This window comes from Macrosteles quadrilineatus, unplaced genomic scaffold, assembly GCF_028750875.1.
Source record: "Macrosteles quadrilineatus isolate MER2022 unplaced genomic scaffold, UCM_ALF_1.0 Scaffold_6__1_contigs__length_79288215, whole genome shotgun sequence".
Taxonomy (NCBI): Eukaryota; Metazoa; Arthropoda; class Insecta; order Hemiptera; family Cicadellidae; genus Macrosteles; species Macrosteles quadrilineatus.
Window position 1 is genome coordinate 64,106,912 of NW_026542599.1, and position 25,531 is coordinate 64,132,442.

Here is a 25,531-nt window from a genome sequence, read left to right on the forward strand (position 1 = left end):
ATAGTTCACATGGCCCTCCCAAGATAGATGTTTATCGATAATTAGACCAAGAAATTTTGTTTGCTTTACTTGGTTTATTCTTTCTGATTTTATGCAAATGTTTGGTTCAAAATTTTGTCTACGTTGTTTAGTGGAAAATGATATAAAATTGGATTTTTCTGTGTTAATAAGCAGATTTTTTCGGTCAAGGAATTCTTTTATGGATAAAAGACTCTCCTGAGAAAACGTTTCAATCTGTTGTTTTGATCTTCCGGGAATAAGCACATTACAATCATCAGCAAACAGACACATAGACCCGCCGTTACCAGGAATCGCTCCTGGCATACCTCTAATATAGCAGAGAAAAAGTAGAGGCCCCAGGATCGATCCCTGCGGCACCCCATATTTCAGCGTCTGATGCTGAGATCTACATTTTTCAACGTACTTTGTGCTTGCATGCTCCACAACATAATCCAGTTCAACAAATTGGTTTCTGTTTTCTAGATATGATGTAAACCATGCAAGCTCTTTTCCATAGATTCCCATTTCTTTTAGTGAAGTCAACAATATACTATGTGACACGCTGTCAAATGCCCTACTAAGATCTAAAAAGATTCCTACAACATTTTCTCCTCTGTCAACAGCATTTATTATAGTTTCTATGAATTCAATACCAGCTGTTATTGTTGATTTGCCCTGCCGAAAGCCATGTTGTTCTTTATCAAATAGTTGATTATTTTCCAGATATTTATAGACCTGAATGTAAACAATGCGTTCAAAAATTTTTGAAAAAACAGGTAAGAGAGAGATAGGGCGGTAACAGGAGGGATCAGTTTTATTACCTTTTTTAAAAATGGGAATTACTTTAGCCAATTTTAATTTTGAAGGAAAGATTCCTGAAATAAGAGAAGAGTTTATGATATGTGTTAGTGGTTTCTGGATAATGTGTATTGATTTTTTAACTATGGTGATTGGAATTTCATCAAAACCTGCAGAGTACTTGTTTTCAAAGGAAAGGACCACTTTAGTGAGGTGTTCTTCCGTTATTGTGTGAAACTTAAATGACTTATCTGTAGGTAAAATATTTTTCTGGATATCTGTTTTTTGTGTAAGTGAAGGAGAAATGTGTGGCAATATAAGCTTTTCCACAGCTGATACAAAGAAATTATTTAAGTTGTTACTGACAGCTACTGGATGCTTAAGGAGTTTACCATTTTGCTCTATACATATCGGTATGTTGCTGGTAAAATCACTTTTTGAGTTAAGCTTTATTTCACTTTTAATTATGTTCCACGTTGCCTTAGTTTTATTAGAAGAGTGTTTTATTTTCTCATTATAAAATGTTTGTTTGGCTTGGTGTATTGATTCTTTTAGTTCCTTTTTCTTAACCTTTATCTTTTGATATGTGTCAAAATTTTGTCTTATCCTACCTAGCTTTTCCAGTTCATTTATCTCACTCTTTTTTTTAAATAACTCCTTTGAATTCCATTTACATTTACTATATCCACTATCTGCACTTAAAACTTTGGGAAAATTAACATCAAAAATGTAACTAAAAATAGAAAAAAATGCATCATACTTTTTATCTACAGATGACTGGTAAACATCATACCAAGTCTCATTGCCTAAATCACTGAGAAAGGTTTTTAAGTTATTCTCTGTAAATTTTCTGTGCCTTTTCTTTGTTTTCTTTTTATTCTTACTTTTTAAATCCACAATTTCAAGAAGTTGTGCATCGTGATCAGACACATGAGTAATGATTCCGGTTACAATTAATTGCACATGATCTATATTAGTGATAATATTGTCTATTGCTGATCTAGTTTTCAGTGTAACCCTAGTAGGAAAATTTACTTTATATGACATATTATACATTCTCAAAATGCTCAAAAATCTATAATACAATGAGTTATGATTTAAAATATCTATGTTTACATCTCCAGCTATAATGATGTTTTCATATTTCTTAGTCAATATATCTAGTGTAGTTTCTAGTTTGGATAAAAAAGGATCATTGTATTTATATTCTGGAGTCCTATATACACCCATCAGTACAAAAGACATGCTTTCAACTATTACTTCAACCAAACAGCACTCAAACTCCTTCTCTGATGTTATATTTTGTATTCCTTTTAGTGCAACCTCTTTAATATTAAGTGACGAATTTGTGAGGATTAATACCCCTCCTCCAGTGGTTGTAGTTCTAGTCCAGGAAGATGCTATTTTGTAGTTTTTAATATTGAAAAATGATAAATCTGTTTCACGCATATTTATTTCTGTCAATATAATAACATCTGGTTTAATTTCATCAAGGTTTACTTCTAATATTCCAATACGAGTTGATAAATTTTGGACATTTTGGTGAAGAATTAAAAAGTTTTGAGTGCTGCTTGAATTGTAACAATTTAAATTACTACCGGTACTACATTCTTGCAAGTTTTCTCCAAAAAAGGATGCATACTATTGTTTAATACACTAGGGTTATCTATGGAAGCAGGAATTTGGGTTTCGGAGGTTGGTAGGGCATTACATTCGGAAGAAAGCAACTGCGGGGCATCACCAATCACTGCACTATTTACCCCAGAGAGAATCGACCCCCCATCACTAGACACATGCACAGGCTGCTGCTCTTGACTGGGCTGGGCAGATCCCTCCTCTAGACAAGTCTGCGAAGATACGCCGCCACTCCCTGAATGATTCTGGTCTGTCATCAAATTGGATATATCAGCTTTTCTTTGAGGTGATTGGGTAGAAATTTGCTGTTGGTCTGAGATGGTTTTGTCCACTTCTGTTTGCAGATGATCAATAACAGTTGCACCTTTGGTGTTGAAGCTCTCCTGCTGTCTTGAATATGTTTTAGCAGTATCATCTGCCCACTTGGAGGAAATAATTGTTTGCAGCTTCATTAAAAATTGAGAGTGGGAAAGACCATTCCATAGTTTTCTCTGTGCTTTTGGCTGATTGTAGGATACAATACTGATATTTGCATTTGTATATTTTTGGAATTGAAAAATATTGTTTGCAAAGTGTTCAATGTCCACTCGGTCTCGCACACACCCCATTACAGAGCAGATGAGATGATTTAGGTTTTCCTTTTTAAAAGTTTTACTCAGCTGTTCAAATGCTTCATTATAATCTTCTACTGTAGGTTTCCCATTATAATCTTCCTTCGTTACCAGGCTGAAGATTGTTGCTCCATTTTGTACTGATTGCATGGTCAGTTTAGAGTCAATGTAATCAGACTTCTTAGGTCTACAAAATTTTCTTCTGAAAGCAACAGCTACACCTGCTGACATATTTCTGCTATGGTGGAGGTCTGCTGATATGGTGTGAGCAAATGCCACCTTAGGATCACTTATGAATTGATCAAACATGTCCCACATACTGCTTTCGACAATATTGATGTGGCCCTGTTTAATAGGTGTCGAGTTAGGGAAATTCTTAACTGTTGTTGGATCGAAAAGACTCTTGATCATAATTGAAATTTGTTTCTTTCCAAATCTATTGAAGTGGAGGCCATGCCTGGTATACAGGTTACGTGGCAAATCATTTAATGGCAAAAAAGATGCGTGGCTGAATTTTTGTACAGTTTTTTTTAAGTCCATATTGAGATAGCATATCCGGTTATTTAGAGCTGGGTTATGGTGCCTGTATGGTAATCCGGAGACAATAATGTTTGTATGAGAAGTATCCTGTAAAACATTTTCAACAACACTCTGTAAATTTTTTTCTGCCTGACCTATCTCTTCATTTGACCCACCAAGAACTACCAACGTATCAGATTTAGTGAACGACTTTGTTAGTCCTTTCACATCCTTGACCACATCAGAAATTGTGGCATTTGGTTTAAAAATGCAGCTAATGTTATAACCGCTATCTGGCCATGTACTATTTAGGTGGGAAACAATGTGCCTTCCATGGCTATCGGCCACAATCAGGAGTTTAGGTCTATTGTCTGGTGGATTTTGACGACTTCTACTCTGTAAAGGTAAATGAGTGGGAATATTTACAGTGGGTTTTTTGTTAGCATTTACCGTATTAGATTGACTACTTTTCAATTTCTTAATTTCTTTCTCTAGAAATATAATCTGCTTGTGTAAGGATTCTACTTTTAAATCAGGTTTTACTTCCTTCATAATTGTCAGTAAAGCATCCTTTTCAATAGACAATCTATTATTTAAGACATATGCAACATATGATCTTTTTCTGATAAGGTCACCTTCAGTTAGTTTTAGTTTACCAAGATAATCTACATCCAGACATGAGTCATCACTCATGATGTCTAGGATCAAACTTTCGATAGCAAAAATTGAGTATATGGCACAGTCATAGCCATTTAATTGGGTTGGAAAAGAAGCATGAGTGAAATTCAAGTCATGTAGGTCAAGGTAATCCATCAGTTTACTTGCAACGGTTTTTGCATGATTTAAGACAATGTGTGCTGAAGAATCTACATAAATAATATTTTTCTTCATCTTATCGATTACAAGTACGCTCCAGTGAGAGCCACCAGCCTTATCTAGGGATGTGGCATCATTAATCGGGATGATGAGATAGTTGTAACGCTCAAGATTATGTCCGTCCAGGAAATGTTTATAATCATCCATATTTTTTACTATGTGTGCAATCAGTGGATTTAATATGAGGCAAGATTTACTTGAAAGCCACAATTTTGAGTCCAAAACTTGAAAATATTTTTGCAGGGTGTCATCAGATAGCCAACTTTTAGATAATAGTTCACTACATGTTGATATCAAAGTTGTCGAGATATCTGTCTGGGCTGAGGATGTCATTGTTTTGAGTGATGGTGATGGAGTGGATGGAGTGGAGGGATTAACAGAAGTTTACCGCGATCGCATGCAAATACTTGTGCAAATACAACCACCATTTTTTTTATTTTTCAATTTTTTGGCGCCCCCCAAAAAATCCAATTGCCTCGCGCCCTAGGCACGTGCCTACCGTGCCTTTTTGGTAAATCGGCCCTAATTGGACGAAGGGCTTTCACGGGTTATCATCTAAACCCACAAAAGGCACATCTAAATAATTGGAGCTTTAAAATTGATACCCAAAATGCCTAGGAAAATAAATATTTAGGGGTCAATGTGCTGAATACAAACATCCAAAAATTCTTTTAATAATATAAATTTCAATGGTATAATATATTTGGGAATTTACCGCTATGCTAAAATCCATTCTGTAAAAAATAATTTTTACTATATTTCAATTTTTTTATATCCCTGGATGCAGATTGAAAATTAAAGTAGTTCTGGGTAAATGGGTAGTAGGGGTATATGTGTGTGTAAGTGTGAAAAAATGTGTGTGTAGGTATGTCAAATTTAATTAAACCATAGGAATTGGGTAGGTAACAATGCTCGGTTGCGGTCATAATATAATCGCATCGTTGGGGTCCGATGCAGTATCAGTGGAACTGGAAGTGTGGTGAGAGGACAGAGAGTGAAGAGTTAAATTAAAAGGGACTGTGTGGTGTACGTGTAGGTACGTGCGCGTGTGCGCTGTAGCGATCCGGCAGCACGGCGTACTCTGTCTAGTGTCTGTACTGCGAGTGCGCCAAGTGCGGGCCGGGCCGCCGGGCGCCGGGCGGGGTGCGCTGCCAGCACTCTCTGGCAGAGAAGGAATAAAACAATTGACGCACGCGCTGTCTTTCGGAGGTGCAGACCAACTAACTGAACCCACGGACCTGGCTCAGCTCCGGCCATTACAATGGGCCCGTATGTATGCGTTGTCTTTTAAGGATTTATAGTCAATGGTCATAGTGAGAACGTTGACCTCTCCAAACAATGAATGGCTTACAATGAGCGAGAAATGGTTCTTAGAAAATTGTCCTTTTATTAATTTGTGTAAGACAAGTTCTTGTTGTGGAAAGTATAAGATAAGTCTTATAACACTTAAAACATATATTTACGCTTATACTGTTACTCACAAGACGGTAAATATACAAAAGAAAGTTCTTGTTGGGCAGCTGAGCTGTTTCCTCATGGCGAAAATATTTTCCAACGATGCTGTGATAGCAGCCATGATATATATTCATTAGCACCTCTTTTTCCAGGAGTGACTGGAGCCTTCGAACCATATAGCAAACTGCCAAAAGGCTCACAGATGTATTATCGATATGTTGGTGCCATCTAAGATCATAACTGATGGTTAGGCCAAGATATTTTACAGAATTGTTAATGTTAATGCTGGACCCTCCTAAGCGCAGTAATGGGCAACAATCGGGCTCTTTTTTACGCCACTGACAAACTAGGAGACCCGATACTGACACTGGCAAACTAGAGAGTATTTTTACAGACACTGGCAAATTAGACAGACCTATTACTGACACTGGTAAACAATACAGACCCATTACTGACACCAGGGGCGTCGCCTAGAATCTGGGAAAGAGAAAAGTTGGGAATTTCCTTGCCACGATTTGGGACAGTTGGGAAGTCAGATACAAGAAAAATATATTTTTAAACTAAACAAAGTTTAAATATTTGCGAAAATCCATCAAAGATAAAAATGTCTTTGACTTGGACAAATAAACTTGACGCTTCTTTGATTTCATTTAACTTTGATTAAACAAGGCTAAACCATGGCTAAACACACCTTATTTTAATAAATCAATAATCAATTAGCGGTATAGCTTGTTGGAATTTCGTTTACGAGAAATTTTGTTCCTTATTGGACTATGTTGGCTACCTTGATCCTGTCCTGTGTTGATGATTCTGAATGATTCGTCTGCGACTGCGAGACTGCGAGTTTGAATTTTGAAAGTGCAAGCGATGTAGCTCTTCAGTTTAACTATGTTGTTTGTTAGTGTTTGCAAGAAATTCAAAAATATTTTTCATGTCAGTCACATGAAATATATTTTATACCTTTTTTGTGGTATTTGGAGCAGGCTAACTGACCGGAGTACTTGCTAATAAGCAGATTAAAATAACATTAAAGATAGGTGTTGTGTATCGGTATTAACTTTAAAACTCTATTTTTTAATAACCTAAATGAAATATTTATTCTCTGAATATATTAAAAAAAAACTACACAAGTTATTTATCATTCCTATAAGGATTTACAAAAATGAATCAACTAATCACTCTGAAACAGATCTACGTAGACAAAACAAAAACATAACCTAAAATTTGATGTTTGACTTTCACTCGTTTGATTTTTGTCTAAGTTCTAGTTTGATGAAGATGAAGGTTAACATTTTTATTGTTTTATCTTTATGTATAAGTTTATTATCAACCAAGTTGAACGTTGTTATTTTATACGAGTCTTATTTTAGGTTTATTCTTTTCTAGACTAGAATAATATTATTCACAACACTGATATTAATATTTCATCATTACAAACTTGTTTAGGCCTACCCTAGTTGTAAGTTTTATGAAAGTTAAAATGTGTTGATCTTAACTTTTTAAAGTATTTTAATTTTATTATTTTGTAATAAAATATTTTTTCTATACTAATTTGTACTAGGCTTACTTTATATCCCTAAAATTTTACACTGCTACGTCTGCTACCACAATGGTTTGTAAAGTTTTTTGGATATGAAACATTACTTGTTCAAGTTTTTTGAAGTCATAAAATTGCATTATGAATTGGTAGACGTTTTAGAAATTGAGTAATTTTGTATATATGTAAAACTAGGTATGTTTTGTTAATAGAAGTTTATTAATAATGAATTGAGTGTGACTGCTGTGTAGTATAATTTGTAGATTTGTAAAAAAAATACAGAAATTGATTTCTAAAAAAAAAAAAAAAAAATAGTTGGGAAATCTATGTTAAGCAGTTGGGAAATTTGAGGCTTCTCCCCCCCCTGGAATTTAACCAAGCAACGCCACTGACTGACACTCGTAAACTAGACAGACCCATCACTTGCACTTGCAAACTAGACATGCCTATTACCAACAATGATAAGCTAGACAGACCCATTACTGACACTGGCAAACTAGACAGACCCATCACTTGCACTTGCAAACTAGACAGACCTATCACTTGCACTTGCAAACTATACAGGCCTATTACCAACACTGATAAGCTAGACTGGATCATACACTGACACTGGTAAACGATACACGCCTATTACTCACACTGAAACACTCAAAACTATAACTATGAAACATATTATAAAGTCAGTGTATTTGACCACTGAAGTATTCACAGACACTGTAGAAAGTTCCGTTCAACTTCAAGGACCTTTTAGACCTCTCCTAAATTTTGTGAAATCTTTTTCAGCCTTCACTTGAGGCAGGAGACTATTGAACTGTTTAACAGAATTGTAGTGGTAGATTCTTTGGGAAAAAAGGGGAAATACTCAGGAATGGGTAAATTTAATATGTTGCAAAATGAATACACCTGGAGTTTATTGTAGAAAAGAAAGAGAAAATACTTTTTTTGAGGATAAAAGATAAAGTTTCTAAGATGTAAACGTATGGGAAAGCTCAAATTTTAAATGATCTGTAATTATCTCTGCATGATTGATGTTTAGGAAGAAAAAACACAATTCGGATTGCCCTTCTCTGAGGCCTAAATAAGAACTAAGTCCTCACGCTCGAGCATCTCCAAAGAGTAACAGCGTTAGTCAGATAAGGATAAATAAACCCATAGTAGGCTGATAATAGGTCATAAGTGGCGGCTGACTGGCTAAGGACTCTCAGCAAGAAGCCATTCACAGATACTTTCTTGCTGACATCTTCTTCAGAAGGAGGGATAGTGGTATCGTTAAGGAGAATGTTGAAGTCCTGGTGGGACTGTTTTGACTGCCGGTTAGAAATACAAAACTGGACGATTTGGGTCTTTTGAGCATTCCAGTTTAGGTGATTTTCCTCACACCACTGAAGAAGAGAATTTGATTCAATAAAGGTGACAAGTTCCTGTTCCTACATACAAGGTTTGGACATAGTTAGGCAAGTGTTGTCCGGAATTTATTGCCCATTCACTAGATGGTAGATGGTAGATTGATGAACAAAAGGAAAAGGATTGGTTCCAGGTCTTACCGCTGTGGCAACCCCTCCTCTCCACAGCTTCAGAAGAGACATAGTTTCTTAATTGGACGTCAATAATCCGCAAACTAGACAGGACTATTGCTGACAAACTAGACGGACTCATTACCTATACTGGTTCTGGAAAACTAGACAGCCCTATTACTGACACTGGCAAACCAGACCAGAAAGGGCTATTTTCTGACACTTGACAAACTAGACAGTTCCATTACTAACTGACAAAATAGACATGCCTATTACTTACACTGGCAAACCAGACAGTACTATTTACTGACATTTGACAAACTATACAGTTCCATTACTAACAGTAGCAAACTAGAGTCGGGACCACATAAGTTTGCAGTTGAGGGAGGAGCCTATTTACCACATGGGTTTGAATGAACCAATGAGAACCGTGCGGTGTTGCCAAATCTAATAATACCAGCTGATTTGAAAACATTGCTTAGTATATTTTATTAGTGCGATGTGTCAACGTCGCACTAGCCTTGTCTTGTGATTGGCTGCCACCAACTGCAAACTTACGTGGTCCCGACTCTAGACAGGCCTATTACTGATTGATATGATTATTTGCTTTCCTTTACACGTATTACTAACACTTACAAGATTTTTTGCTTTGTTTTAGAGTTGCTTGTACATCACTGTCTTCATCAACGGACTGAGAAGAGAAGACGAGGGATTTGTAAGTGGACCTCACGACAGTTGTGAGTTTACCCTCAACTGTCCCATCATACAGAGACAGCTGTGGCACAACCCAGGGACTTACGACCCCATACTCAACCCAACAATGCTGGGGTCATAACTTTATCTGTCTCTTCCAGATTCTCATCCAATGTGATTTTATGTTTAGTGATACATTTTTAAGGTATATACACAGTAGACTCCCTCTCGTTCAGAAAAAAATCCACCTTGTCAACATTAAAAAAAGTGTAAACCATCAGAAGCTAGCAAACATTTTCATAAGTACAGTACAACCAATGAATACAAAGCCTATAAGAAGCACAATGCCTTTGTTTTAAATTCAGTCTGGTAATATTTTAATTTTGAATAGTTCCAGCGGCCAAGTCAGCTGACTGAGTGAGAGAGAATGAGACATAGAATTGGCTTTAAGAGAGAGAGGGATAAAGCCGGGTTTACACGATGCCAGTTGGCGAGACAATTGCCAGGAGACAACTGACTGGCTTGGAATTACTGGCATCGTGTAAACACTTCAGGCCAATTGGCAAGCCAATTGTCCCGCCAACTGTCCCGAAATTCAGTTGTCTCCGGGAGTAGACTGAGGACAATGAGCTGGGCCCAGTGAGGCCCCCACCCCTCGAAAACCCAGTTGTCGTGACAATTGGCACCGTGTAAACGGTGTAGAGGCCAATAGCACTGTCTTTTCTTTTAGCAGTAGTACCCTGGTTCACTGTAAAATGCATGGGCAAGTGTTGGCCACGTGTGAACAGGTTCTCGTTCAACTTGCCTGGCCTACGACAATTCCAAAACCACGTGATGCCAATTGGCAAAGACAATTGTCTTGCCAACTGGCATCGTGTAAACCCGGCTTAAGTGCGACTGCCACCCGAGCGGTGGTAGCGGCGGCCGCGGGAAACTCATTTTTTCGGCAAATTCCAGTCTGACTATTCTCTATAAGGATTTCGCTTCTTAAAGGGTTTGTATTAATTGGTACAACTGACCAAACTAAAAAAAAGGAAAACCAGTGACAAGATCTGTACAACCTAATGTGCTATACAATTGGGTTGTGAATACAATTTTTATGGGCATAGTAGCCGTCTGTAAGAGAGTCCTTCTTGGATCATGCTTATTGTCATCCGGACCAAACAAGAGAGAGCATACTATTGTAGTTGTTTCTAAATTTTTTCTACACATCAGTAATCATTGTTTTAATGAAGTGTTGAGGTAAGATTCATCCAGTTTTTTGAATCTTTGTAATAGTAGGTGTTTTCAAATTGTTCATAGTTAAGTTGCATCAGATATATTTTTAATGTATTCTTAACTTTGCTGTTTTACCATGAAAACTATTTTTTTTGTTTTAAATATAATTATTTTTACAAACTAAATTAGATTTTTTTTCTCCCACTTTCTTGGTAGTGCCCTTTCCTTTTAAATTGTTATACTATACACATTGCAAAGGTAAAGTTGACATTCTGTATGAAATTCCTTTAATCTATATATTAATACGCAAGCAGTTTTCTTTTCACAGTCATAACTCAATAACGGCTTGACGGATTTTAACGTTTGAGGTGTCAAATTAAAGGTATTTTCACGTAGATGTGCAAATGCGTCTCAGAATATTAAGAAAGGACATCACTTAACCCTCCGAGTGTCCATAGTTTAGGCCTTAATGTCCACCTATTTTTGGCCCCTTTGCAAGGTTTTATTAAAACGGATCTGAGAAGCTTAAAACAATGTTAATTCTAATGTTCTATATACCATTTTGTTTGGAAAATCATGGGCTTCAATATTATATATAAAACATAAGGAACATTTTTTCAAAAAAAAAATTTTTAGGTAAAAAAAAATATAATTTCGAAAATTAAAAAAAAAAAAATAAGTTCGCGCTCAATGAAATTGTATAAATTATAGGCCTATAAATATTTGAAAATAGCCACTTTGTTCTAAATTTAATGAGGATTACAAATATATAATCATATAGCGAGGTAAGTTATCAAATAAATAAGTTATGAGCGAAAAACGGATTTCAGTACATAGCGTTTAGCTAAGAATGCATAGCCTAACCATAGCTAGGAATCTGGCTGATAATTTACATCAATATCACTACCTACTTCTTCAGGATCATCAACCAGCACTTCAAAACCACTTAAATCTTCTTATAATGCACCACGTATATCACTACTTTTGATTTTTAACACTAAAACAATGATAAACGTAATAAAACACATCAGTCATCGGTCCGGGGGAACCTAGCTGTTTACAAATACACGCACGTCAGCTGTCTGCTACAATATTTTCGGAACTAAAATGAATAGCGCTTAGAGACAGACCTCTGGAGAAAGCTTAGAATATTACGGAAAGAACGATACCTAACTCGATCCAGTTCAATCCGATTCAGTCAGTCATAGAGCCTTCGCCGTAAACGATGTTTGTGCGTCTTAAAAGCGACGCGTGACCCTACACAAAGTGTGTTGTGCGTCGTTTTTATGACGCGTGACACTCGGAGGGTTAAGTACAGTTTAGGGCTAAAGTTTGGGAATGGTGGCGCTATCTGTTGACATTAGATCAAACCATCAAACTCAATTCCCTTTGTTTACAACTAATCATATGGACGTAGTTTGAAGCAAAACCACGCTTTCAAACTCAATTCTTTGACAATGGACCAGGGTTTTTCCGTTGTTCCGTTGTGTCAGCGGTAATTGGTTCTCTGTTAGGACGTCGGGTTCGTAATGTTGTCTTCTCCGGGGATGCGTGGTCTCCACAGCATCCCGGCAGTTTGATTGATGGCCAACTTTTTGAAAGCGTTATCACTTTGGCCAGTTTTTTTTTTTCAGTAATAATCCTGATAAGTATAACACAGAGCCAAATTGTTATTGAGCTCAATAATATTTCATCTTGGATTGAACTTGCTTATAAAACACTATTAAACAACAAATTAACCACGTTCCCTTTTTTTAGCGAATTTCCCATATAGGGAATAAGCTATTACCGTAGTACTCATGGTAAGACCAGGGACCGATTTACTTTTTCGTTTTGAGGTCCCTAGAGGCCAAAAACACCATCCGTTCAAATTCATATGTATATATATTTATATATTATATGTGTCCGTTAGCGCGATAACTCGAGCAAAAATGATCCGATTTTGATGAAATTTGGTATAAACGTGTAAACCTACATTTATTCGAACGAGTTTGCGAACCAGCATGATCGGACTATGGGAACGGGGATTTATGGGGTAAAAATAGGTTTTTCCTATTTTTGTCCCTAAAAACAGAAAATTTTACAATTTATTTCCAAACCATTTTGTAGAGCTTAAAAAAAACAAATAATTTTGTATATTGAACGTTGTTGATGCGCCTAATGGTTACAGAGAAAATTCCAAAAAATTTTAAATTAAAAATTCCCATGTTATTCTTATGGAGAATAAGTCAACTGTTGTAGTTTGCTTGTTTATGAACATATTTTGATCGAATTTGGAAAATACTTTCATTTCATACTAAACTATTAACATTTTACAAAAAATACTTTTACCCTCCCTGTTGCAGCAAACCTAAGTACTTGTTAAACTAATTCTATTTAAATAGGAAATAAATGTGATATTTTTATGGAGGCATTTTAGTGTAAATCCAAACAGGTTAACGGAAATTCACTTAGTCTGCAGGTTTGCTGTGGCGGGGTTATTTCCTTTTCTTAGATCCTTCTAGGGCTTTTAGAAAAACAATCTGTAATAGCTATATAATTTATTTTACAAACTTAACTATTGCTATGGCTACATATGTACAGAAGGTTTAAAGTGATTGATGGCATTGATCGTCCAGTCGTCTTGCACTCCCTTAGTGAACTCTCGGATGAAACGGTAGTTGAGGACAAAGATTTTATCACTGAACTCTGGCTGAACCCCGATGTTTATTGGTATCTCAGTGCCTGACTCTCGTAGCTCTCTCAGTCCAAGCAACGCGTGATAGCACATTGTTATCTCCACGAATCTGCTTTGGTTTTCGCCTTCATTTTCTGTAAAATTATAACTATGAAATAATTGGCCTACGTTGAACAAATTTTTAACTTTGATCACTAAAAAGCACTCGTTTATTAAATTCTGAGTTAGAAGCAACAATATTTAGATACAAGACATTATGTTAGGGTAGGGACATAGCTAACACAGAGTAAAGGTACCTGACCCTACTTAGTTAGCTCTATTTCATTGTTATAATTAACTTTGAACTTGTAAAGGATTCTAATAAATTTCTAAGTGAATTTATCAATAAAGTGGGATAATAGATAAATATATGCCGATGCTTGATGGCAAATCTTTGCGTGCATGACTTCAAATTGAGACCTCAATCATGAAAATCGGTCGGGTAGAAGAGCTAAACAAACTCAGTGAAGAAAAACCAAATTTACTTCCATAAGAAATACATGGGGAGCAAATATTGTTAGTGAGTCGGTGGCTCAGTCGGTAGCGTCACGGACTTCGGGCCCAAGGCAGTAGTGTCGTGGGTTCGGATCCTGGTCACTGCCGATAACATTTTATCAGTACAGTTCACCTTTGTACTGTACCGGCTCACTCCTTGCTTTGCTGTAAACGATCCACGCACGGGCGCTTAGTCTATGTGGACGGGCAAATGCAAGGTTAAAAGAGGCCGCCAACCTCTTTTTTTTAAATAAAAGAAAGAAGAAATTGTTTACGTACAAACCAAGTGAGACTATAGTTAATTATATACCGATACTTGATGGCAAATCTGTGCGTGCATACCTTCAATTTGAGACCTCAATCATGAAAATCAATCAAGTAAAAGAGCCAAACGAACTCGGAAAAGAAAAACCAATTTTTTTTAAATATGTAAGACTAGCAGAGTACCCGGCCTTTGTACGGGGTTGGCATAAAAGTATACAAAATGCTTAATGCAGTTATACTTGGCTTTGCGTTTGCAATGGGAGAGGACACGGTTTAAGAAAATTTGGTTCTTTTAATTTACGTTATGCTGTAGTATAACACATCTATCATAGCCTTAATTTTCTACCACTGCACCTAAACAATAGAAAAAAGTAAAGTTCTCATTCTATATCACAGCTTTTTGTTGCTAGTTGGTTCAAATTAGCTGTTGTCATAAATACAAAAATATTAATAGTGCTGCACCCTGTTGGTAAACCTTATAACTTTTTAATGCTATTTAACATCATAGTACCAACTTCTGTAATTTTGAAACAGCTGACAAAATGATTTAGTTCCTTTTAAATATGAATTAGTGGTCGAAAACTCGACAAAAAATATGTAATGAAGCCTAGGCGCATTGACTATTGGATACTGAAGTAGACATCAAATCTATATGGACCAGCTGTCGTTATTTTTTAATTAAAAAACGTGTAGTTGTGTGAGCCAGTCACAGAATGTTTGTCTAAAATTATATTTTCTACCTAATTTTTTGTTGCTGACAAAGTTGATGGGTCATAACAATTGCTATAGCTCATAATAAGTCATTCCGTTTGACTTGGTAAAAGACATCGTGTATTCACAGAAATCAGTGCAATCTATTGGCGGCTCACATCAACTACGACACATTCAATTAAATTGGCAACAACTTAAATTTTGTATGGTTATATTGGGTATGGAATGTCTAGTTGTAATTCAAAGGTACAAGCTTCTCTATTTTCACCCCACACTGTAAATAAAACATGTGATTGTAACACAAACGTTGTTGATTGTCATGTTGATTGTGATTCTATTGGTTTGATTTTCTGTTTATATTTCGTAACCAGCATGGCAACCCATAAAGCCCATGTTAATTTTTTTTTAATTTAAAATTCATTTTTCGTGCTTATCTTTGAGCCTATTTTAATTTTTAAAGGGATTCTGCACAACTACAGGATAATAGCTTTCTAACGGTATGCGTAGATTTTCCCTGCGATGCACACAAGCTGAGAAAAAAGGTTTTAAAGAAACATGCTTGCCTATTAATATATAGATAGATAGATACTCATAAGGTTAACATGGGGAACTTCAGAGCCATTGGGGTGGAGCCCGAAAGGATTTTTGAGATAAGAATATGTCTATATGTTAATCGGGAATGTGAGCTATCACCATACCAAATGTCAGCCCAATCCAACCAGTAGTTAATGCATGATTGATATAAAAAATGGACCAAAATAGTATAAAATAAAATATGTTTTTAATACACTACAATTAATTATGAAATAAAATTTTTAGAACGAATGGTATTTTTCTTGGGTAATGAAATTACCTACAGTAGACTCCCTCTAGTTCGGCTTCGGTTGGATCGGCCGCCGGATGGTCCGGCCCGGTCTCAGGGGGACAAGTCATATCGTCATGGGCGAATGACCTTTGACAGGATTCAACTTGAATGTTTAGTTTCCGACCATAGAAGTAAACAATTCATGTCAGTTTAGTTGACGGGTGCTTCTATGGGTAAATTGTTACATATTACCTATGTAGAACTATGTTACATAACCTCAAAAATACCAAAAACATTTAATAAATAGTTTTTCTTCAGTCTAATATGTTAAAATGCAGTGTATAATTAAATATTTTGGACCATTTTGTATGCGGTAGGTTCCCCCATTATTGTTTTGGAAACACCACGGTTTATTTGACAAAAATAAATTAAAGCAAAACAAAGAAATAGCCATCGTTAGCATCAAGGTCAAGCTATCCGCTTGCACTAAAAATCATCAGCTCTTTTCACAACTGATGTCTGCTGTGCACTTGCTATCTTACAACAGTTTGTGATTGGGTGATTAGTAACCATGGCAACTTGTTGAATGTGTGGTTGAAGAGAAACCAAAGAAAGAATAGAAGAACAAAGAAGAAAGAATAAGCGGTGTTGTACGTCATCCAGTGTTATTTTTATCCTATTTTACGACTGTCTTTATTATCTTTATGACTAAGTACTGTAATTTTATTCTGTTTTACAAGTTATTTAATGTTTTTATCGACATTCTTACGTTCTGAAACAACATTTAGTAGTAGCCTATGCTGACTACGGTAGCAGTAGCTTGCAGTACTAGACTTTCTATTGTTCTGTTCTTTACGTGATTTATTGCTGTACGCACAGTGTTGTGTAATTTTTGTTTTGCTTGAGTAAGCGTGATTTTAAACGTTACAGTTTTTTTTTTATATTCAGAACCAAGGTTAATGACTTCATATCACGATTGCGCAATACTATTATTTGTATTTTGATTATGTAAAATGCACTACATCCGGTTGGTCCGGCCGTTTTGTAGTCTGGCCAGTGGTCCGGTCCCAAGGTGGCCGAACTAGAGGGAGTCTACTGTATGTAACTTTATTTTAGAGATATATTGACCTCAGATGATTCACCCCCCAGTTAACTGAGGTTCTACTACAATAATTTAACATTAAAAACTCATCTCTCTTTTAAACACTTTACTGTACTACAGTACCTATACGAAAATATACTATTTTAACAAGTTTTTTACTTTACTCGTCCTTTTTTAAGGTAATTTCAATAATCCTTATGATTTGATCATCTGGATGGGGTCCGTCCAAATTAATCTGGATTACTGACATTCCACCATAATTAATTTTATTGCTACACTACAGTATGTAAGTAAATTCTTTTAGACTTCAAATTATAAGTAGGTTGTTAAAGTAAAGTACATTTTTAAGTAAGCGTATCTTGTCAAATCAATTATAAATTATATGGTAACAGTATTTTTTTACACCCGTCACCGCCACTTATTCACTGTACTTAACCTAGGAAATTTAAATCCCTCACATGAACTAAAAAAGAAAATAAATTTATTACACTAAGTGGTCAAACTAATTTTAGTTTCTAAAATTAATGATATATGTGTAACAGTGTAAGTATTTCATATGGCAGATCTAAAACCAGAAATTATTCTCTCCCACATCCTCTTCTCCTTGCAAACCATGGGTTGGGTATAGCCGCTAGTATATCTATCTATATCTATAAAATCCAATGTATGTTTGTTTGTATGTTTGTCCTTTATGGACTCCAAAACCGCTCGACAGATTGTAATGAAGATTTCAGGCATTATTAAGCATTATTCAAGGATGGTTTGTGTGAAGTTTGGTGCAGAACCGTCAAAAGGGCTCCGCCCCAGTGGCTCTGGAGTTTCCCATGTTAACCTTATGAGTACTCATATTTAAATGGAATTAAAGAATCTTAACAGCTGGTTCAACTAAACTATCTGATTCTGTGATGTTCAATAACATTAAAAAGTTAATAGGTTTACCAACAGGGTGCAGCACTATATTTTTTTAAGTTATGAGAATAGCTAATTTGCAACCAAAATGTGAGTGAGCGTAGCGAACGAACTTCAACCTGGAGGCGAGTTAGCGTAGCGAACGAGCTAACCTGAAGGCAAGTGAGCGCAGCGAACGAGCTTCAACCTAAAGATGAGTGAGCGTAGCGAACGAACTTCAACCAGGACGTGATTGAGCCATGCGAACGAGCTCATCTTGAAAATGAACGAGCATGTGACATAAAACCACAATAGGACAGGACGACGTCTGTCGGGCCAGCTAGTATCTATATAAAATCCAATGTATGTTTGTTTGTATGTTTGTTTGTTTGTTTGTTTGTCCTTTATGGACTCCGAAACCGCACGACAGATTGTAATGAAACTTTCATGCATTATTAAGCATTATTCAAGGATGGTTTTTGTAAAGTTTGGTGCAGATCCGTCAAAAGGGCTCCGCCCCAGTGGCTCTGGAGTTTCCCATGTTAACATTATGAGTACTCATATTGAAATGGAATTAAATAATTTTAACAGCTGGTTCAACTAACAATTTGATTCTGTGATGTTCAATAGCATTCAACAGCTAATTTGCAACTAAAAGGTGAGTGAGCGTAGCGAACGAGCTAACCTGAAGGCAAGTGAGCGCAGCGAACGAGCTCCAACCTAAAGGTGAATGAGCGTAGCGAACAAACTTCAACCAGGACGTGATTGAGCCATGCAAACGAGCTCATCTTGAAAATGAACGAGCATTTCACATAAAACCACATTAGGATGTTAGCTCAGGGCTGCCTAATAGATTTTCTGCAATTTTAATCGTTATTATTTTGTCAAATTAGTCCCCTTGGGCATATATTTTTTTACTGCATGTAATGTCAAAATTTGGCCTCGATCGTGGAAGACGATTGATGCTGATGTTCCATTGCCGCGGAGGCTATTCAGGGGTTTGCCATGACCGCGGGAGACAATGACGATGTCAACAATGTCACAGGAAATTATCAGAATTGTGCCGTGGTCGTGGAAAACGATGATGATGTTTCTGTTACCATGGGGATATTCAGAATTTTGCCCTCACCACAGGAGACAATGACAATGTCTACACAACCGTGGAAAACATCAAAATTTCGCGGAAATGGTGGAACACGATAATGACATTTCCGTGACCGTGGGAAACAAGGATGTTGCCTACATGGCCGCGGGAGATGATCTGGAGATGACGCGCACCGAGTCGATTACAAGTTTCATAAGCAGGATTGTCAAAATCGTCAATAGATAGCTCCTAGGACCGACCGATGCAAAAGCCGAATCGCTCCGTATAGGGCGCGCCTAGCCGGACCGGTGTAGTGCGCGGCGTCTCATTTGATTACGTGTATTTTAACATTTTAAAAAGGACGGTCGACTAAGTGCGCGCTGTGCTGAAGACGACAATAATGGACAGATAATTTATACAGGACAGCGGGAGTTGTTCATGATTTTGCCGTGATCGCAGAAGACGATGATGATGTACCATTACCGCGGGAGTAATTCAGGGTTTTCCTGTGACCGCAGGAGACAATGACGATGTGGGGGGGACTTCACCTCTTATCTCGCCCCCCTCAATCTAAAGCTGGATCCGCCACTGGCTTAAACTGTGATTTTTTGTTCAAACTCTAAAACAAAAATTTTAAAAATCCAAAAAGAAATTCACATGGAAAATATATTTAAGAATCGCATAAAACTTTCTGCTCAATAATCAAGCTTACGGTGCATGATTAATATGCTTTAGCGTGAATGCATGTTTTTTCTGATCGGTGCTTAGACGACCACTTTTTAGCATCTGACGGGCAACAACAATGCAAAATGATTGAATCCTACCGACTCTTAAGTAAATAGCCCCGGACCCAGGGGTGCAAGAGGTTTTAGGTTTGTTGGGGGTGCAAGGAAGGGTAGGAGGAGGCCACAATGACATAGTAGGTCCATAGTGCATCACATGCAAACTTTGGGCCTGAGCAAGCTGGTGTAGAAGTATATATAATGGATCTTATCAAAGTGTTCATCAAAGTGCGATATAGATGAAAATAACAACTGGTTTTAAATCATTTATAATAACCCTGAACACTAATGGACTTAAGAAACAACAAACTAACAATCCATATTTATAGCTCAAACTCCTTTATGACAAAATAGGCTATATTACCTCCGTCTGTAGTTCATAGTTTCTATCATCATGTGCTGGCTAATTTTATTACAAGGGCAACATTGTCAAAGCGTTCAACATGCCAAACATAAAAAAAAATACATAATACAAAATACAACATGTTTTATATCAATTGTAGCCTGGAAGTACTACTCTTTGCGAGAGGCTTTCTGTCCCGGATGAGATCATAAAACGTAGAACACATCATGGTGGGAGGCTTCACTTTCCAAGGGTCACCTTGGAATTGGGAAAGAAAAGTTATCTTTGTTCAGTACGATTTAAGTTAGTTGTTTAGTGTTTTATATTTATTTATTAGTTTTGAAACATTGCAAGCTTTTTTCAACAAATCTGCTTCACAGTTTAGGCTAAACAATGAGATATTTACTGTTGTGTTTCTGATTCACTAGGTAATATTAATAAATCATCACTTAACAGCACTTAAGAATGTGTGGTTTAACTGTACGGTGTAGAACTAAACACTCACTGTCTTCATTAGGGAACATTACCCCGACCTCGTACGGAAAACAGAAAAATATGTCATCTTGTCGGATAGCAAACTCCTGTCGTTCTTTGAGTGAGAGTGTTTGCATTGTCTCTCGCACCTGCGTAATGACTTCAGGTGTAACCAGACCCACCAAGCTATCCACATCTCCTTTGGCGATGAAACCAGACACAATCTCTACCGCCTAAAACAGAAATAAGGTAAACCTTAATGTTGCAACCTTAAGTGCTTGGCCATTTTAGTGCTGATGTTTCCTTGACCCACATTTGTTTGTTTTGTTTGTGAAAAAAGAGAGACACCACCTTCCAGGTTCTTGGTTGTCAGTGATGTATTTGTAAATACACAGAGTATTTACCTGACTGTGGGAATAGTTGACGAAAAGAAAACATTTTTAGGGTGGAAATACTGTTCATTTTTTTAAATATACAAATACCGGTACAGGCCTATTATCTAAATTATGTCTTAAGACAGCAAAAACTAAAAAGCCAAACAATTATTTAAGAATTTGTAAAGAAAAATCAGAAACTTGTTGATTTCCCTTTCAAAGAATAATATTTACTTTCACACCTGTTATTCACACCTCACTAACACACGTAATAACATTTACAGAAAGTAAATCCAAATCGTCTAGAAACTGAAACATTTATTTAGGCCTACATTCGTTCGCCTATTGAGGTTAAAAATAATGAAATTTTCTAATCAAAAAAGATCATTACTTATACCATTTCATATAATCGTCCTAAAAATAAAGAGTATGTGTTTCAAGTGTTATTGGACTATTTATTTTAATTTTCTGTTAGTAAAAGTCCTCAAATTCACAAAAAAATCAATATAAACATAGGTTTTGCAATCCCGTTAATCCCGGGATTTCTAGGTATCAAAAATCGGCCGGGATCCCGGGATTGAGACCCGGTCCCTAAACACAGCTTATAATATTGTGTGATTAAGGCCCGATTTCACCAAACACTAAACCACCGTTAAACTATGCTCTAACTGTAGTTACCTAACTCTTAACTGACAAAATAAGATTTCACTACTCGCCGTTAGAGCTAGTTTGGATTAACTCGTCATAATATTTAATTAACTGCCCAATCTAGACCGACAGGTTAAATTCTTTAATTTTTCGTTAAGTAAATCTCAGCTGGCTAGGTTTTATATGTTAAGGCCAAATGCTAGAAGAACATACAATAAGAATTAGCTTTTGAAAGGGATACTTAGTGATCAAGAGTACCGTACCGTAGCTTATGTTGCTTGCCGAACTAGGTGGATACGAGAAAGGGTTAATGATTTGATTACTAAGTCTTAGATACGGTATGAATTTTTAAAACCTTTGTTTTTTCTTTAGGTTATCCCATAAGGTTTTTAGTAAAGGCGTATCTCTGGGTGTGTAATCAGCGATCGCGTTGAACTGATTGGCGATCAAGAGCCACTCTTTTATTCTGGCTGAAAAGTGTTTTTCTATCAACATTATCAAATTCTAAACTGTAGGTTCCTTAGTTGCCATTGGCTGTATGGGCTATTAATAAAAAGCTGTGTCTAAGGAAAAATGTGGGTCTTAGTCACTAACAAGACTACAAGATCGCGCCACTCATCCTAGACACATTTCCATTCATAAGTTACTTGGCTTAACATACCTTAGGCCTATATTTGTATGGTCGCCATTTAAGATTAAAGTAAGGAACAGGAAAGTAGGTAAAGTACCGTAAACAGCCCCAATTCCGGCAGGTTAAGGTAAACTCTTCAATAAATATGTTTTTAAAGGGAGAAGCCAATAACTTATCAGCATGGGACTGATTTTATACAGACCTACACATTTCTAGGATTAAAAAAACACACTTTTTATCAAAATATTTCTTAAAATAAATTGTATATAAGAGATATACTTAAGGTACCTTATTTTACCTCCTTTGCCCAATTCCGGCATGGCATAACCCTAATTCCGGCATCCGCCGGCCTAATACCGGCACCCTTTGTATACACCTTAAGTTAAGTATATTTAAGCATATATTGGTCAGATAAATTGTATATATTGACTAGCTTTTGATCAGATGCATATTCTTATCTTTGAAAGGCTGAGTAAAGTTTCTTTACAACTATTTCATACAAACATTCTACCTGATCCCAGCTTAGGGTGGATGCCATTCCTAAACATTAGTGGGAATGCAATGACCTCATCCAAATATTCCACCTTACCCCAGCTTAGGGTGCAATCCATTCCTAAGTTAGTCATTGGTGGGAATGCAATGACCTCATGCAAACATTTCTCCTAATAACAGCTTAGGGTGCATTTAACATTCCTCAACAGGAGTGGTGTGAATTGTGCAATGACCTCACCTAGGGGATGTTCTAAAGGCTGTGCAAAGTGTTAAGAGCTTTTAGGCTCTATCTTTCGTTCCTATAATAAAATATGGTGATTTCTATAATAAAATAGTAATCCAACACTAAATCAATTTGAAACTGATCAGAAAATTAACTTAGTTTTTACCATATTATTCATCTTAAGTTAGCGAATGGTGGATGTTGACATCCTTATGGGCCTAGTGCCTGTAATGTTTGCATTTAGTTTCAGCACTACGTAAACTAGGCCTAACTTACTTAAAAGTATCTGAAGACCATTTTTATAGCAGGGATAGTCATTATTTAAAGTAAAAGTTAACAAAAACGGCATGAATAGCGCTGATTCAAATAACCGGACAGGTATGCCGGAATTAGGACAAGTCCAATTTATGACCTCCCCATCGCCGGCAGACGTTTTATAAATTTATTTTGTAAATTTCAAGGGTGAAATACAGTTAGTTAGGTTAGTTATGGGGTTATGTTCAATTAAATATTCAATTTTTAGTGAAGAATCGTAATTTATTGAAGTAAAAGCTTATTTAAATCACTTGTATTCTTAGAGAAATCAAGAAGAAAACTAGGTGACAGCACAAATTCTTAACCTACCAACATTCTAACTGTCACTAAATGTGTAAAATAGGCCAATCAGGTGTTATAATTTTTTTTTCTACAGATGAATAGTTGATGTAACAGCCAATAACAAATAAGATGGCTATTTCACATGTTAAAGTGTTGTTAAATGACGTAGAAGTCACCGCTGCCGGTATTTGGGCCCCTGCCGGAATTGGGGCTGTTTACCTTACCATGTGACATGACAAAAAGGTGTCTTTAATTATTTAGGTACCGGTAACATATATTGCTGCACATACCTAACTTAGGTAGGCCTAACTGTAACGCTTTTGGATTAGGCTACATAGGCCTACTAACAGTTTTCCACACCAGACCTGTTATTTTATAGACATAAGTTAGAGGGAGAGAGAGAGACAATCACTTTCAAAATCGTTGAGATGTGACAGGCGTCAAGGTAATGTTATTGTTATAAAAGGTGAGATTAAACAGGTGTAGGGCGTGTACTTCAGATAACAGGGTCTCTCCAGTTCATAAATTCTTTAACAGTACTTAGGCCTAGGCTATAGAAAGGACGTTGGGACAGCCACTGCTTCAAATGAGATTTCACTTGGTTGGGACACACAGACTTCAGTTCTTCTGGTAGAATATTGTAGAATCTAGGCATATCATAGGTATTCTGAGTTCAGTTTTAAAAGCCAGTCCCACTGACGAGGATATTATAAGTAACCCCATTCACAAAATGTATGTGGCTTTAGGTGTAGAAATACAACAGCTGAGGTTTGCCAAACCGTAAATTAGCTGCAACATATAAGTTACATTAGCCTAAGCAAAAAAGTAGGGGAGGAACTTCCCTCAAACTGCCTAAATTATGTGAACGGACTAGGCCTATAAGCTTCCCTAGGTTTTGCCGTGGTAACTTAGTAAACACTAAAATAGGGTTGCACTTTACTTTACGTCCTACACTCATTTGAATGAAAAATATCGATGTCAGTACCTTCTATCGAATACCTTCATTGACCATTCCACATACATTTGTAATGTCTATTGGAAAATAAAGCTTTGATTTGATTTGATTTGATTTAGGCTATTTAATTGGTTAGTTAGGTTAGGTTTTAACCTATCTAACCAAACTTGATATACCTATCGAATGAAATAATCTTAGATTGATGTATTCATATGAATGAGTGGAGGACGTAAAGTGCAGTCTAAAATAGCCAAATAACTTAGGACTACATTGAATTTAAATCAGGCCTATTATAACTTAGTCCTTAGGATTATTACCCTACCTGTTTAGAGCCATTGACAAAGTTCGGTAAACTGAAGTCGCTGTCAAAATAACGCATTATTATAAAATTTGAAAGGACCCAGTTACGGATGGTTTTAAAAACACTAGGCCATACAACTTGGGGAAACTGCATGATTTTCGGCAGTTCGCGTTCTCTTTTGGAGCAATATGAGCGATTATTAACTGAAGATTCACTTAGTAAATTTAAACTGGCTATTTGTGAGGTGTCATTGTTTTTATATTGATATTGCTGCGGGACGAGTGCACTGAACTTCCTTGTGACATTACTAAGAACAAGTTTATTTGCCTCATAGTTGGTTGAGGATAGATTACAATATTTACTGAGGATTGAAAACTTGAAAGTGTTTGAATTAAGTCTAACGGATAATTCTAACGCTGCTTTATGACACATTATAATGTGCATCTATCTAATCCTGACTAGACAACAGGGCAAACTCAAACAAAACAACTATATGATACTAATTACTAACAACACAAGTGAAGTCACAACTCACAACAGTCACAACAACTAACAACATAACCTAACATTTGATTTATCAAACAAAATAATGCTGGGGGGTGGAAGTTCTACCAGATAAAAAGCTGACTTTTCTACCATGTAACCACACTATTTCAACTATTATTATTACGCTCCTTTCACAATTACGATTTCGCTCGTTCGGTTATTAATCGTATTTGTAGTCAACCATTGGACTGGAACTTATGGCCCCTTTTACGATTACCTACCAATTGTGCACGATGTTCACCAG

The 25,531-nt window shown here is 36.4% G+C and overlaps 2 protein-coding genes across 2 annotated transcripts in view; one reads left to right on the forward strand and one right to left on the reverse strand.

The window, feature by feature from the left end:
• LOC128997578 (mucosa-associated lymphoid tissue lymphoma translocation protein 1-like) overlaps positions 1–11,025 on the forward strand; it is a 50,488-nt gene extending 39,463 nt beyond the window's left edge. Inside the window, exon 14 of the mRNA XM_054423217.1 lies at positions 9,604–11,025. Within this exon, the coding sequence (XP_054279192.1) occupies positions 9,604–9,780 (177 nt within the window). The 3' untranslated portion in view covers positions 9,781–11,025. The remainder of the gene's footprint in view (positions 1–9,603) is intronic.
• Positions 11,026–13,399: 2,374 nt separating this feature from the next.
• Positions 13,400–25,255, reverse strand: LOC128996859 (m-AAA protease-interacting protein 1, mitochondrial-like). Its single transcript, XM_054422372.1, has 3 exons — positions 24,763–25,255; positions 20,552–20,753; positions 13,400–13,667 (listed from the first exon to the last, which is right to left on the reverse strand). The coding sequence occupies exons 1-3, from the start codon at positions 25,183–25,185 to the stop codon at positions 13,426–13,428; spliced, it is 867 nt and encodes a 288-aa protein (XP_054278347.1). The 5' UTR covers positions 25,186–25,255; the 3' UTR covers positions 13,400–13,425.
• Between the last annotated feature and the right edge of the window lie 276 nt (positions 25,256–25,531).